The sequence below is a fragment of the Ruditapes philippinarum genome, unplaced genomic scaffold, assembly GCF_026571515.1.
Source record: "Ruditapes philippinarum isolate M1 unplaced genomic scaffold, ASM2657151v2 ctg2287_1_1_1_1, whole genome shotgun sequence".
Classification (NCBI taxonomy): domain Eukaryota; kingdom Metazoa; phylum Mollusca; class Bivalvia; order Venerida; family Veneridae; genus Ruditapes; species Ruditapes philippinarum.
Genome location: NW_026862137.1, coordinates 142047 through 157051, shown reverse-complemented (window position 1 = coordinate 157051; position 15005 = coordinate 142047). Strand labels below are relative to the sequence as shown.

The 15005-nt window shown below is 33.2% G+C and overlaps 1 protein-coding gene across 1 annotated transcript in view; it reads right to left on the bottom strand.

Moving 5' to 3' along the window:
• Positions 1-1770: 1770 nt before the first annotated feature.
• The window catches only part of LOC132718068 (synaptic vesicular amine transporter-like), a 107617-nt gene continuing 94382 nt past the window's right edge, over positions 1771-15005 (bottom strand). Inside the window, exons 13-15 of the mRNA XM_060701685.1 lie at positions 4361-4406; positions 3710-3797; positions 1771-1976 (exon numbers count right to left, since the gene is read on the bottom strand). Of these exons, the coding sequence (XP_060557668.1) occupies positions 1875-1976; positions 3710-3797; positions 4361-4406 (236 nt within the window). The 3' untranslated portion in view covers positions 1771-1874. The remainder of the gene's footprint in view (positions 1977-3709; positions 3798-4360; positions 4407-15005) is intronic.

The following is a 15005-nucleotide window of genomic DNA, read 5'->3' as shown; positions in this document are numbered from 1 at the left end:
CAAACGTGCGGTATTATAAAGTTCTTTATAATACTGCATGTTTGTAACATCGCTTTTCATTGGATAATCGTGACGTTTATATACACGGCTGCTGTCGATTTATAAAAAAATCTCGCTTTATTCCACTAAAAATGATGCTTGCTGTATTGTAAATTCGTTATAAATATTTCTGACAACAATCAACAATCTTTATAACGAATAATATAAACGTCACTATTATCCAATGAAAAGTGACGTTACAAACATGCAGTATTATAAAGTTTTATAAAGATAGCTGCTGTCGATTTCCTTTATGTATCAACTGACAAAGCAAATAAAGCGAAACATGTATTGATAATTGGTTTTGATCTATTTGTCCTATCCTGTCGATTTATAAAGAAATATCGCTTTATTCCTCTAAAAATGATGCTTGCTGCTCGGGTTACATTTCCAAACAACCGTATATAGGGCCATATAACCTGTCAAAAATCTTTATCACTAATATTATACCTCAATATATCTGCCTATTATGTTTTCTTATATAGATAGCACATGCCTGTCGGGGTGATAGAGGATTTGTCAACCCTTGAACTGGCATGTTACCCCTCTGCGCATGTGTTTATTTTATTATACCAAAAGAGTATGAGAAAGAGTTATGTGTCCCATGTTGATACGGGGAATATATCCTAGGAGGGTGATATTCAATCATATACAGGGTTTAATCCGTCAAATAAAAACCAATATCACTCGTAGTGTGGCTGTAGTAGCTTAGTCGAATTGCTTTTGGCGTTTGTTGCAGTTGATATCGTCATTCAGTCAATTTTGAAATTAACTTAAAATATAATTGCTGCCTGTTATCATGTATTGCATATTTTTGATTAAAATATTATTATATCTCTATTTTTTTTAAAGTTATTCCGCAATAATGACTTTTAGCTTGATGCTCAGGGATTGTGTGCCGTTGTACATTTAACGACACACGTCTGATTTCCGAACTTTGATGAAAAGTAGAAAATTGCCGGGTTTTTTTCCACATATTAGGCATTCAGTAAAAAAGAAAATTTGTTTTCCGTGAATTCATATGCTATATATCACACATAGAAGAAGTGATATTTTATCACTTCTCAGTATGACATATACCATGTTCACCCAGAACACAGATACATCAAAAATCCTTTAATCTGCACGTGACCATGACCTAGGCAATAGTGACCTGAAACGTGCCTCACAATGTATAACTCACATTTATGTATATTAACCCACATATACACACCCTTTATATCCCTATAATTTTATCATTTATTCACACCCACACATTGATACCTATGCAATAATGATTGCACGTATACACTCAAACAGATCTACACAGTGACATTCGTATGATGAACAAATAGCATTTTGTATTTAGACTTTCACAATAACATTTTGCACCCAAACATTTTTTCTAGCAAAACATTTTGCATATATCTAATAACATTTTTTCAGCTAACAAAAACCTTGTTGTGTCTACACATTCACATTCATACCTACACAATAACATTTTGCTTTAAACATGGTACCCTAATTAATACTTGTTTGTATTTACTTTTATCCCTGGATACAGGTAATACTGACCAAACCGGAAAAAAATGACGATTTTGCAATATTACCCCAAAATATCTTTCATGTCACCAATTGGCCTCTCACGCCATTTCTTTCGTGGTATCAATTTCTATCAAATATTAATAAAGTGTGTTAAACGTGAAATCGCTGCACTTTGAAATCATTACAACTATATACGAAAAAACGTGGCACATGTCATTATATTTATATATTCATTATATAACAATTGCACGTGGAAAATTGGCATGCCAATCTTATGTTCGTTTACGTTCTGGCACGGAAAATATCTAATGTTATTTGTAGTAGCCGTCCTCGTCCTCTGAAACCAGATTACTGGTCTGTGTTTGGTTATATGTCACGTACTGCACCGGACACTGTTCATTCATGATCAGCGACTGAAATCAACAATACACATTTAAAAAAAATGTTAATACAAGAAGCGCCGCAGGGTGCGAACGACCAAGTATTGATTTTACAGGAATTAGGAATAAAAATAAAGTTGGTTTAAATAGTGCAAAATAAAATATATACCAGATACCTGAGTAGTAATGCCAGGCTAAACACATGCCAAGTTAAGTAGTGAACTTAAGTTATTGAGTAGAAGCTGAACATTCTATTGTAAGCAAGTGACTTTGACCTTGTTCACAGACACTGGGATAGCAATCCTAAGTTTCGTCTTGATATAGGCTACCAACATAACTAAATTTGGTACAATAAGTCTCAGCAAACTCAAGTTATAATGCGGAGACTGAATTTCTATTTTTAGCAACAGTGAACTTGATCACAGACGTCTGGGAAGCACTTGATATATGCTACCTACACACAAAATTTGCTGTCTATTGGTCACAGCTTACTCAATTTATTGAGTCGAAACTGAATTTCTATTTTAGCAACAGTGACATTGACCTTAATCATAGTCATCCGGGTAGTAACCCCAAGTAGCGTCTTGATATAAGCCACCAACATACTATGTTTGGTGTCAATAGGTCAACGCAAACTGAAGTTATTGAGCGGAATCTTAATTTCTTATTTTAGCAACAGTGACCTTGAACTTGATCAAACATATCTGGGTAGCAATCCCAAGCTGCCTCTTGGTATAAGCTACAGATACACTAAATTTAGCGTCAAAAGGCCAAAGCAAACTCAAGTTATTGAGCGGTATAGAATTTCTTTTTAAAGCAACATTGACGTTGACCTTGATCACAGACACCTTTGTAGCAATCCGGGTAGCGTCTTGATAAAGCTACCATCACACCTAGTTTGGTGTCAATAGGTCTCAGCAAACTGAAGTAATTACTTGGAAACTGAATTTCTATTTCATTGACATTGACCTTGATCACAGACGTCTGGATAGTAATCCTAAGCTGCCTCTTGATAAAAGCTACCCATACACTAATTTTGGTGCCAATAGGCCAAAGCAAAATCAACTTATTAAGCGGAAATTGAATTTCTTTTTTTCTTTTTCTTTTAGCAACAATGACCTTGACCGTGTTTACAGACACCTAGGTAGCCATCCAAAGCTGCCTTTTGATATAATCTACCCGTACACCAAGTTCGGTGTCAATAGGCAAAAGCAAACTAAAGTTATTGAGCGGAACCAGAATTTCTGTTTTAGCAACATTGACCTTGATCGCAGATACCTGGGAAGCAATCCCGAGCTGCCTCTTTATATAAGCTACACAAATACTAAGTTCGGCGTCAATAGGTCAAAGTAAACTAAAAGTTGACCCCGCCAAATAAAAACCTGGTGAATGATGTAAATAAAGATACATATATATTTTTCAAACACAATCTAAGATATGTTTAATATTATGAGGTTATGAAACATATATCTTAATGTATCTGTATATGAGTTCAATACTGAATTCATAAGCTGTCATATGTATGATGAACGGGGCGATATAGGTTTTGCAGCTGTGCACGAGTCGTTTATAACAAATCTTGTTCTCAACGATGTTAATTTTCACATTTTTTGACATTTTCACAGAGCACGTTTATTTCAAATGCAATAAGGAATGGATATATACATATATATTATCTTGAAAATGTAAATGAGGCTAGACAACAAAAGCAAAAGTCTACGTTATTGTGGACCTTAAACAATGTCAACAAGAATGAATATAATCACCATTTTTTCTTCCTTTCCAGGCGGATTCCTCAATAGCACTATAAGTGGGGTGTAGATAAAACTTGCAATTGCTATGATCCACAACATCCTGTAAACATAATGTATAACATATATTCAAGTAAAATAAAAAAGATTGTCCTCATATCTTCATAGACTGAATCAATTTTCATTTACGCACTAGCTAAGCGTATGTTTTTTTCTGTATTAACGCTGATTTCAACATACTTTTGGTCATATCTCGGCGTAGGTCCACCAACCTACCTTTCCTGTGGTAAATAATGGTAAATAAACAGAACCTGACGTTAAAATGTTAATAATAATAATAATAATGATAATATATAAATAAATAAAAAGGGGGAGGCAAAAATTATATTAAACTGTGTCAGTGTATCAAGCTATATATCTGCTGCAAACACCATTGCTTGAATTTTTAAAAATGATAGAAGAGATAGAGTTTGTTAAAACCAAGCGGTAGAACTACTTTCAATCCGTATTAACTCCTAGGTTCTTGTGAGGTTCTGATCGATACTAATGTCGGGTAGAAAAACAATCAATCCTGTATTTTAGCTCAATGACATGAAAACAAATTAGAACTATTATAGAAAGAGTTTTAATTTTGTAACTACAATAAAGAGGGCCATAGCCACCTACCAACTAAATCCAATTGCTTTTACTATCGTACCACTCATCATAGGCCCTGAAACATAAATCAAATTATTTTACCTGAATGGGAGATAAATGGTGTCACAAATTAATAACATATTTCGATTTATTTCCAGTTATTTCCCTCACCCACCTCTGTAATTTAGATGAAGAAAATCATATTTACGTACATTTATACCACCAAAAAGTTCTTTTTTGTGCAATAAAAGTTTTATAAGATTTTACTAAGTACATTATTAGACATTATTGCGATATCAGTACGGTACACAACAATATATGATAATGTCTGACAGGGATTTACCGGACGCAGGATCCTGCGTCATATACGCATACAATGCAATCTTGTACGCACAAAAAATAAATTCTGCGTACACATGGACGCAGAAAAATTGTCTAAAGTAACTTTCATTTCCATATTTTAAAATAAATACTTAGTACGGTAACAACACAAACATTGTTTAGAGTAACTCTCCTTTCCGTATTTTTACGATATCTAAAATGTTAGGTCATGGGAATCACCAATTGGTATTTATAGTAACGCGTCAGTTTATTGTCTAGTTAATGTCCGCATTTAAAATACCGACCAACTCTTTATTTAACATCACGCATCCTTGGCGTAAGATTAAATCACATTTAAACGACTGTGTTTTATACTATATTAAAGATACAATTTCTTCGAGTCCAATATGGATTTGATATGAAACGTTTGGACTCGGAAAATAGAAACGAAGCTAGATAGAGTTTAACGTCGATCTGATGGCTTGGAAAATGAAAACGAGGCTAGATGTAGTACAATTTGCATTTAATATGGATAATTTGGACTCAGAAAATTTAAAAAAAGGAAGCTAAACTGAGTATACTAGATCCAATTATTATTTATGTTGGAACATCATCTGGTGCTGGAAATTCATTGGTTACATTTTATAAAGTATGCATCAAGTATATTTATATTACGCATTAAATATGCCATGATGTACACTTCTGTTGCTTGCAGTAGCATGTTGCTCAGTTATTCCAAAGCTGGTGTACTTTTCAATGCATGGTAGTTACGAGAAAATTTTATATTGCTTACATATATAATAACGCGCCATTTTCATGCAATCTGAACAGACTAGAACACGGAGGGCTGCTATACCGTGCAATCTGAACAGACTAGAACACGGAGGGCTGCTATACCGTGCAATCTGAACAGACTAGAACACGGAGGGCTGCTATACCGTGCAATCTGAACAGACTAGAACACGGAGGGCTGCTATACCGTGCATTTCATTTTCACATACTGATATACTTTATACTACTTATACTACCAGTCAAGGATAGTTCTAAATTCAAATATAGCGGTTATGTCAGTATGACTCCAGATTTGTGTTGGTTTTATGAAAACATAAAAATTATTACAATAAGTTAAATGTTGTGAAGTGGACCAACGGCTATTGATATTGTATCATAAATAGTTTTATATCAAAAATAGATTTCTAGAACTTCTGGTCATATATATTGCAAAGAATCAATAACGTTAATTTTCAGATACAATGTATTTAATTTGTTACTTTTCACTCTTATTTTAAAAAACGAGATTGAAGTCCCTATTGACTGGTAAAATTAATTCATGAAATGATTTGCACGTGCTCTTACATGATGAACGTCACATCTCATCAATTAAATATGCCATGCTATTATTATTTGTCTAACCGTTAAAGCCGCTCAATAAAGCCTTTAAAATAACTATTTATTTATTACTGTTGACATGTTTCTAAGTTAAAATACAAATTTACAATATATGATTAATGATTTTTACAAGCAGGTCAATAAGTTCAATATAGCACACAAAGAGTGTCTATTATTTGTGTAGCCTTGTCATATTTACAAAAATTGTGACGGATCGGAATAAAATATTTAAAAATAGTTCCAGATAAAATATATACTATAAAATAGTACTTGAGCAAATCTTACACATGTATAAACTGTTTGTCTGCTGTTCATATTAAAGTGTTTAAGTTGAGTCGGTAGGTATCGTACAGTACGTTAAATTAAAGTAAACCCATAATGATAGAAACCCGTAAAATTTAACCCAATAGAATGAAACAGTATTTTCATTCTTTTGGGTTTAATTTTACGGGTTGCTATAAAAAGATGCGGCATATCGACAGAGACAGAGAAAATAACTTGTACAACCAAAATTCTTTTCGGAGTGGAAGACAGTTTGATTGCGGAAAACAAGCACTATATGTTGGAGCAAACGTCATGAATTTTACTGTTTATCAATCGCAATAATATAGATTCAAGTAAAACCAGTCATAGAAAGCTATTTTATCTTGAAACTAATGTTAAGATTTAAATTTTTTATACCAAAAGAAATAAAATGATATGGTTAAAGCAATAAAAATCATAATAAAAGTTAACTAGAAAAGGTTCAATTAATTATGGCGGTGGCTTAGAGGTGGTATTTGCGGGACTTGTCATCTTGTGGTTAATGATAGAAAGGTCCCCAAGCTATGATACAACAAGTCATTGTATCATAGTTTGGGGACCTTTCTGTTGAAAATGTGTCAGAGTTAAAACGTATACATATACATGCACAGTGCGTTAACTGGAGTGCAGATATTCGTTACCCGCACTCCAGAGCATGCCCATTGATTGGCTCATTTTGTCTAGGGGCTTACTTATTGTGGCGACAGAGAAAGGGATAGCGACAGAAATATCATATTTAGATGCTCGCTCATTGGTTACATTTTTCTTGGGTTTCATATTGTGACAACAAGGAACGTGTTTTTATTTTTGACTATGATATACAAAATTGAAAGAACATCAAAACACTCGGCAATCTGATTTATACTCGGGGGCTACGCCTCCTCGTACAAATCAGATAGCCTCGTGTTTCGATGTTCTTTCTATTACTTAACGAGGATAACCGGCTTCAGTACTACTTTACTCGAAAATTATTTAGGCGTTTTTTTCTATAGATAATACTTTGTCCTGGAATTACCAAATTGAGGTATTTTGTTCAAACCCAAACTCAAAAAATAGCGTTATCGAGGCGTATGTCTTATTATTTGACATATGAAATGAAACAGCCATTTCATTTGTAGAGCAGTATCGCTTGCATTTTGCGTGTAATATGCCTACCGATCAATCCCGTAAAGTTTCATTGAAATTGCATTAGCGGTTTAAGAGGAGTAGTCCAAATTTAAAAAAAATGAATCGTTAACGGGCCATAACTGACAAAAATCAATGATCCAAAAATATGGATAAGATGCACAACTAGACATATTGATCGTTCATAAAAGTTTTAATGAAATTGCACCAGTAGTTTCTGATGTCCAGTAGTCCAGACAAACTTCTGTGTAGCTTGCAACACAAAAAACACATTTTTTATGTAAGGGCAAAAATCATTCAACCGGAAAACTTGTGTATTATGTGCAAGTACTTGAACAACCAATCAATCCTGTAAAGTATCTTTGAAATTGCATTAGGGGTATATGACAAGCTTTATTAAGGCCTTTTTTTATTCAAGGGCCATAACCACACCGTACAATCAAATGGGCCGACAGCTGTTCCAGCGTCGACAGCTGTACCAGTATATACATGTCGGCGCGGGGAATACAATTGACGTACGGTAAGTATTCATCTATTTTAACATATCCAAACTGTGTTCGAGTAAATCAATGTTATGGATTCATTGTCAACATCCAAAGGAGCATGCTAACAAATTTCTGGCCCTGTGCAAGCTTAACTTCACGCGAATTTTGACTGAAAATAACCACACTATCCGATGAGATGCGGTATTTTTAGTTTAAAGTCACCAAAACTTATATTTTCTCATGATAATAAATCCTTTTTTCATACGATTCGTAAACGTCAACATTTCGTCATTAAATATTCCAAACCATACCTTCAAAAAAGCTTTTCTGTTAAAGTTATAAGGTATTTAAGTTTGAGTGTCATCATAATTTTAGTAACGTCATCAGCTGTTCGCCTCTTTTTAATGATAACATCGACAGCAATTCATCGGCAAGAATGAATAACGCTGAAAGCCGTTCAACGAAACAATTTTCAGCGCTTTTGTGCTACAGTAACTAGGAAAGAGTAAAACTTTTTTTTTTCATTTAAAATATTACTTTATTCATGATACTTTCTAATTATATAATTTTTATTATTACTTTCTATTATTTGTTGTATCTTAGCTCAGAGGCCTTTATCTCCATTTACCGCACTGTATTTCAATATAAAAATGTACCAAGATCTATTAATATGTTTCTGAAATGTTAAATTCAAAGAAAGTAAAGGCAAATTTAACGCTTAATACGAATACTCTGTATTATAAATAAATCCATCAAGTGTTATTATACGGGGAAGTCAAAGACCGGGCCCGCGAAGCGGGTCCGGGCTTTGGATTGCCCGGCTATAGACTACACGTGTATATTTAAAAGAAAATCAAATAAAAAAACAATTCAAAAATATATAGAATTCTATACCTATCAATGAAATTTTCAGTGTCAGTTCTAGTCGGGCGCCGCCATTTACAATGCTACTCAATGATAATAGGCGTGGTATTCCGATAACGGAACAAATCTCAACTGTTCGGATTAATAATAATCGCCGAGTGTTCCGAGTGAAAACGGAAGCGACATTCGGAACTGCCTCGGCTATTATCTATAATATTAACCTCGGAAACAATACGGATTGAAAGTAGTTTTACCACGTGGTTTCAGATGTAAACAGAAACAGAGATAATGTAAAACGAATGTATATATTTGACATCTAATGCCTGTTCCGGTACTCTTTTGCTTCAAAATATGTCTGACAACAATTTGTAATTTAAATATGCCCACTGATGTTCAATTTTAAACAAATCCGACGAAATGTCAACAGGTTGGTTTTTTGTACTTTCGGTTTCTACAACCATAATGATAAATATATAAATAATGAATTGTTTGCTTTTGTACCTATGATATCACTTATTTTAGGTGAACTTTTACTACATATATTGGAAATAAACTTGTAAACAACTCCGAGCATTAAATTACTATTTGTTTACATGTTTAGTTTCTTAGCGTAGGTTAGACCGAAATACCGCATCCGTTCTGTGTATTCATACTATTGTGTTCGAGGTCCTTATCCGAAGACTGACGGAAAGGGCCGAGTAGTTGCGATTGCGGAAGCGATGCATGAAATACCGAATGACACCTTTAAAACGGAAAAAATGAAAATAAATTTTTAACGACTTCCCCGCTCATAGGCTTTGCCTAATTTCATATTAAATAATGGCAAATAGTAGACGTGTCCCATGCAGTAAATGGCTTTGTTACCCGAGATGTCTGCCATATAAAATGATTTATTGCATATGTTACTATAAATAGTAATAAAATGCGTTTCTTTTTTCTGAATATGACATGCGAAAATCCTGTATTTGAGCAAGTGTGCCAATATGCCATATTGGCGCACTTGTCAAATGTGCCAAAATCCCATATTGAGGCTATTTCCGGTTATCACGCACCTGTTGTATAGTTACGGCAGAACGTCCGCGTTGTAATTGACAACCGTATCGCAAAAAAAAAAATGGCCGTCGAAAGGACGTTAGATAATATAATCGAACAACACGGATAGCCAATTAATAACTATATTAGAACAATTACGTTATTACTTGACTTTCTTACAGTCTGAAAAATTGCTGCAGAACATATGCAATAAACATAAAGCCCTCGGGCAAATAATTCACCAAGTGTGTCAATATGTACTAAAGGCACACTTGCCCCATGCTATAACCTCTACTTATTTAAAACATAAAAAATTAAATATTTTTTAAGAATGATTATTATTTCTATTGCACTATACATTAAAACAGATTTTAAGGATCAAAAACAACATCTTTTTCCATGCACTTTCATATCTCGGGTTACACAGCCATTCACTGCATAGGACTTGTCCACTATATGCCTTTATTTATAATAACACTTGATGGATGCCTTCATTTACAGGACTGAATATTCGTATTAAGCGTTAAATTTGCCTTTGCTATTTGAATTAAACATTTCATAAACCTATTACAGGAACTCCACTGAGGTTTATAAGCCTAAAAACATGAAATTTTATTTTTTCACATAGATAAACATGAGCACTTAAAACATAAATATTAATAAAATATAATCAAGAAATATAGAAGAAATACATTGAAAATCATATGTTTGTGCTATTTTCAGTCCGATTTTAGTGAAAAGCGTTTAAACTCTTTTCAATTTTGGGTCATTTTTCACTATTATAATAATTATTCTGGAAAAACGGAGCAAGCTAATGATCGAAAATTTTGCACATAAGTTATAGAGGATATTTGTTTGTTTTGCATGTAAGATTGAAATATAATTTCACTGAGTGAACATCAGATGCAATATTTTCACGAGTGGCGTAGCCACAGTGAGTATATAATAGCTGGTGTTCACGAATGGAATATATTTCAATCTTATATGTAAAACAATTAAATTTTCTTTTTATTTTATGCTTTTTAAGTGATTTTAAGTTATTTTTTTACTGATTTTGCCGCGTAACGTCGCGCATTCTCCTTTGTGACGTCATTATATCATGACGTCACATCATCAGTTTTGAAATCTAGTTCCGTTAAATTTCTCTAATTTTGTCAATGACATTGACTTTCTTATTCTTAAGAAGCAAAATTTACGTATGACGGCATTTATTTCTGCCTGTTATTCCATTTAGTTATGATTTTCTGTTCATCCGCATTCAGATATAGTCCGACTACAGTGAAAATTATATTTTATATTTCATTAGTGGTTTATCAGAATATAATCATCAGATATATTACAACAAGAAAAGCATTGATGCAAAGCATCAAAGGGCGACGCCAAAAGAATTTGATCCAGGTTTGCACCTAAATACTTAACAAAAGATGTGTACTTTATTGCAGTACCATTACATGTGACCTGGAGGCTAGGCCCAGTTTAAGTTGAAACTTAAACCAAAAAGAATAGACTCTGTCTTGCCAAGATGCAAAGACAATTTATAGTCAATTAAGCTATCTTATAAGACTCATGCTATAAGAAAGAATTTCTTCAGATTTATTTTACCACACACAAGGAGTCATCAGCATATAATCACAGGCACGAGTATCGGACCTGGGAAGAAAAATATGACCAGATTGATAAAAAAAATTTGATCATAAAAACCAAAAAGAAAATGTAAATAATGACCCCCTTTAAAAATATACTATTAACTGAAAGTATATTTTTAAAGGGGGTCATTATTTACATAGTTTTTTTTTTTTGACACTTTTTAAGATGAACACAGGTTTATTTTTCAATCTGGTCATATTTTTTCTTCCCAGGTCTGATACTTGTGCCTGTGCATATAATAAAAGCTTATTGCTTAGGTTTGCAGACATGTCATTGACATATATAAGACATAAAAGAGGACCTAAAATGAACATCAGGGGGACACCATAGGTACTCAGAGCAGTAGTAGAATGAGTACCAGCCACATCCACCAGCTGCTGTCTATCAGAGATAAGACTTAAACCATGTAAGAATGTCATTACATAATTGGCAGATGCTTGAAGTTTCATGAAGAAGAAGAAAAAGAACTTCTTCATGTGCAGTATAGTGTGATCAACTGTATCAAATGCCCTTTGTAGATCTAAAAGTATCATGCAATGTTGCCTTTGTCCATTTCAAATTTAATGCAATCTGCTAAATGAATCAAACACGTGTCACTTGAAAAACCACTTCTAAACCCTGACTGGAACTGCCTAACCATGACTCGAACCCATGACTTTCAGAAGACCAACTGAGCTATCCGGCTGGCTACACATTTTCTCTTTAATAATGAAACAATTCTAAACCACAACATATTTCCCCACTATATTGATTTGTGTCCTTGAATTTCTTATGTTTACAGAGCATAATAAATTGAACTCATGCTTATATGCAGTCACAGGATGAGAAAACCTTTCAGCTTGACCAGAACTCGAACCTGTGACCCACAGACTAATGTACCGAAGCTGTAGCGATTAAGCTATCTGGCCGCTTACACATTTTCTCCCCTAAATATAGTGAACAGTTCTAAACCGTGACAGATACTTGTAGATTTTTAAATTAACAGATAATTTATTCTTAATTAATAAATAAGAAAAAAACCTTACATACTCATAGTCTTAATTAAAGTAACAATTTAAGTATTATTGTATAATTATTTTTACTAAAAAGGGCTTAGACAGTTATTGGTTGTGCCATTATTTATAACAGGTCAATTTTGAGAGTGAACATAACTGTGCTAATACATGTACAATATCTATATAATTATATCTATTTTTTGTACAAATACAAAAACTAACCTTTTGTCTATGATAAGAAATTTTATGCACCGGGCGAAAACATGAAAATGCAAAAAAACGAACAACTTTGTGGTAGATTGTATTTTCATGTTTTCATCTGGCGACCGGTTACTTTTTGTACTATGTTGGTTTTCATGTAAAAAAAAAAAAAAAAAAAAAAAAAAAAAAAAAAAAAAATTATTATGATTATTATGTTTTGCACTGATGAAGGCATATAGCCGAAACGTTTGCAATTAAATTAAATTACTAAATGTTCGTGTTTGTGTGGCTTGTCTGATTATTTGGTTTTCATGTGGCACAAATCACCCACTATAAAATTTAGTGCACAAATTTATTCAAGGCAAGAAACAATCTACTCTATGAAAAGTCTGTTGTTGGGTTGACTCAGGAGACCTGGAGGTTGAGACCGGTGTCCCTCCATTACAAACAGATTAGACAGAAGCTGTCCTTTTCAAACTATGCACATGTTAGAAAAAAGTTAGAATAACTATTCAGAATATGATTTTTTGGTGACTTTATTAATTATATTGCTTTATCCAAGTTTAAGGACATTTTCAATCAATACATGTATTATCATTTATAACTTTAAATGAATTTTCATCCCTTTAATAATAATGACATAACTGTAACTCTTTAAATTCAGAAATGTTATAAGTCTCATCATATCAATATACTAAGATGCACATAACATTAATAATTTACAGTTCTATTAAATAAATATGAAATCCTTACATTAACATGCTTTTGATGACCTTACAACTGGTAAATTTTAGTAAGTAATACCTAAGAAAGACAGAAAAAAACAAATAATTTAGTAAATATGAGTTACTTCCCCTTAAAGAAAACCTGAAACACAAGAGAACACCCTAAACAGCAAAATTATGAAATGTTGCAGCCTCAGTTTTAATAAGCCATGCAAATTGATGGTAAAGTATTCATAAAAAATAGTTGGCCATGTGACAGCAGTAATTGCAGAAAATCGGATAGCGTTCAACATCCGGATACTGGTACACTTTGTAAAAACAAACATTCTGTGCAACAGATAAACGTAACATGGATAAAATCAATAGGATAATCGTTAACAACAGTTAATTACCTATCCTTATACTCATTTGCAGGTGAACTTTCCTCTTGTAGGAAAATTTTGAAAATATATAAATGAATGATGAATGTAGACCACAACGATATTCGAAATCCGGGTTTTAGTATTGTCAATAAAACTAAGGGACAAGCTGTTAAACTTAGCCTGCAATTTCCTGACAATAATATCACAATGCACATGCTTTTTACATAAAGTTATTAAATACAAATATAACAACATATTTGTTTACTTGATTTTTACGAATCAAAATAAAACTAATAAACTCAACATGACATTAACTGCTAATAATAACAGCTCCTTCCATAGGCCAAAATAAAAAGCGTTCCATAAAAGACGACGCCGCTCACCGGCGTCGCCAATAAAACACTGGAAAGCATGAAATAAATTAGTATAGATCTACATCAAATGGGGAAATAATCTCAAAAAATTATTTCCAGTCCCGTCATGTCAAAAAACCTTAGTGGAGTCCTTGAAATAGATCTTGGTGCGGTAAATGATAAAGGCCAAACAAATAATAGAAAGTAATGATAAAAATTATATAATTAGAAAGTATCATGAATAAAGTAATATTTTAAATGAACAAAAAAGTTTTACTCGTTCCTAGTTACTGTAGCACAAAAGCGCTGAAAATTGTTTCTTTGAACGGCTTTCAGCGTCATTCATTCTTGCCGATGATTTGCTATCATTAAAAAGAGGCGAACAGCTGATGACGTTACTAAAATTATGATGACACTCAAACTTAAATACCTTATAACTTTAACAGAAAAGCTTTTTTGAAGGTATGGTTTGGAATATTTAATGGCGAAATGTTGACGTTTACGAATCGTATGAAAAGAGGATTTATTATCATGAGAAAATATAAGTTTTTGTGACTTTAAACTAAAAATACCGCATCTCATCGGATAGTGTGGTTATTTTCAGTCAAAATTCGCGAGAAGTTAAGCTTGCACAGGGTCAGAAATTTGTTAGCATGCTCCTTTGGATGTTGACTATGAATCCATAACATTGATTTACTCGAACACAGCTGGGATATGTTAAAATAGATGAATACTTACCGTACGTCAATTGTATTCCCCGCGCCGACATGTATATACTGGTACAGCTGTCGACGCTAGTACAGCTGTCTGCCCATTTGATTGTACGGTGTGATAACTCGGCTAAAATCATTCAACCGGAAAACCCGTGTAATA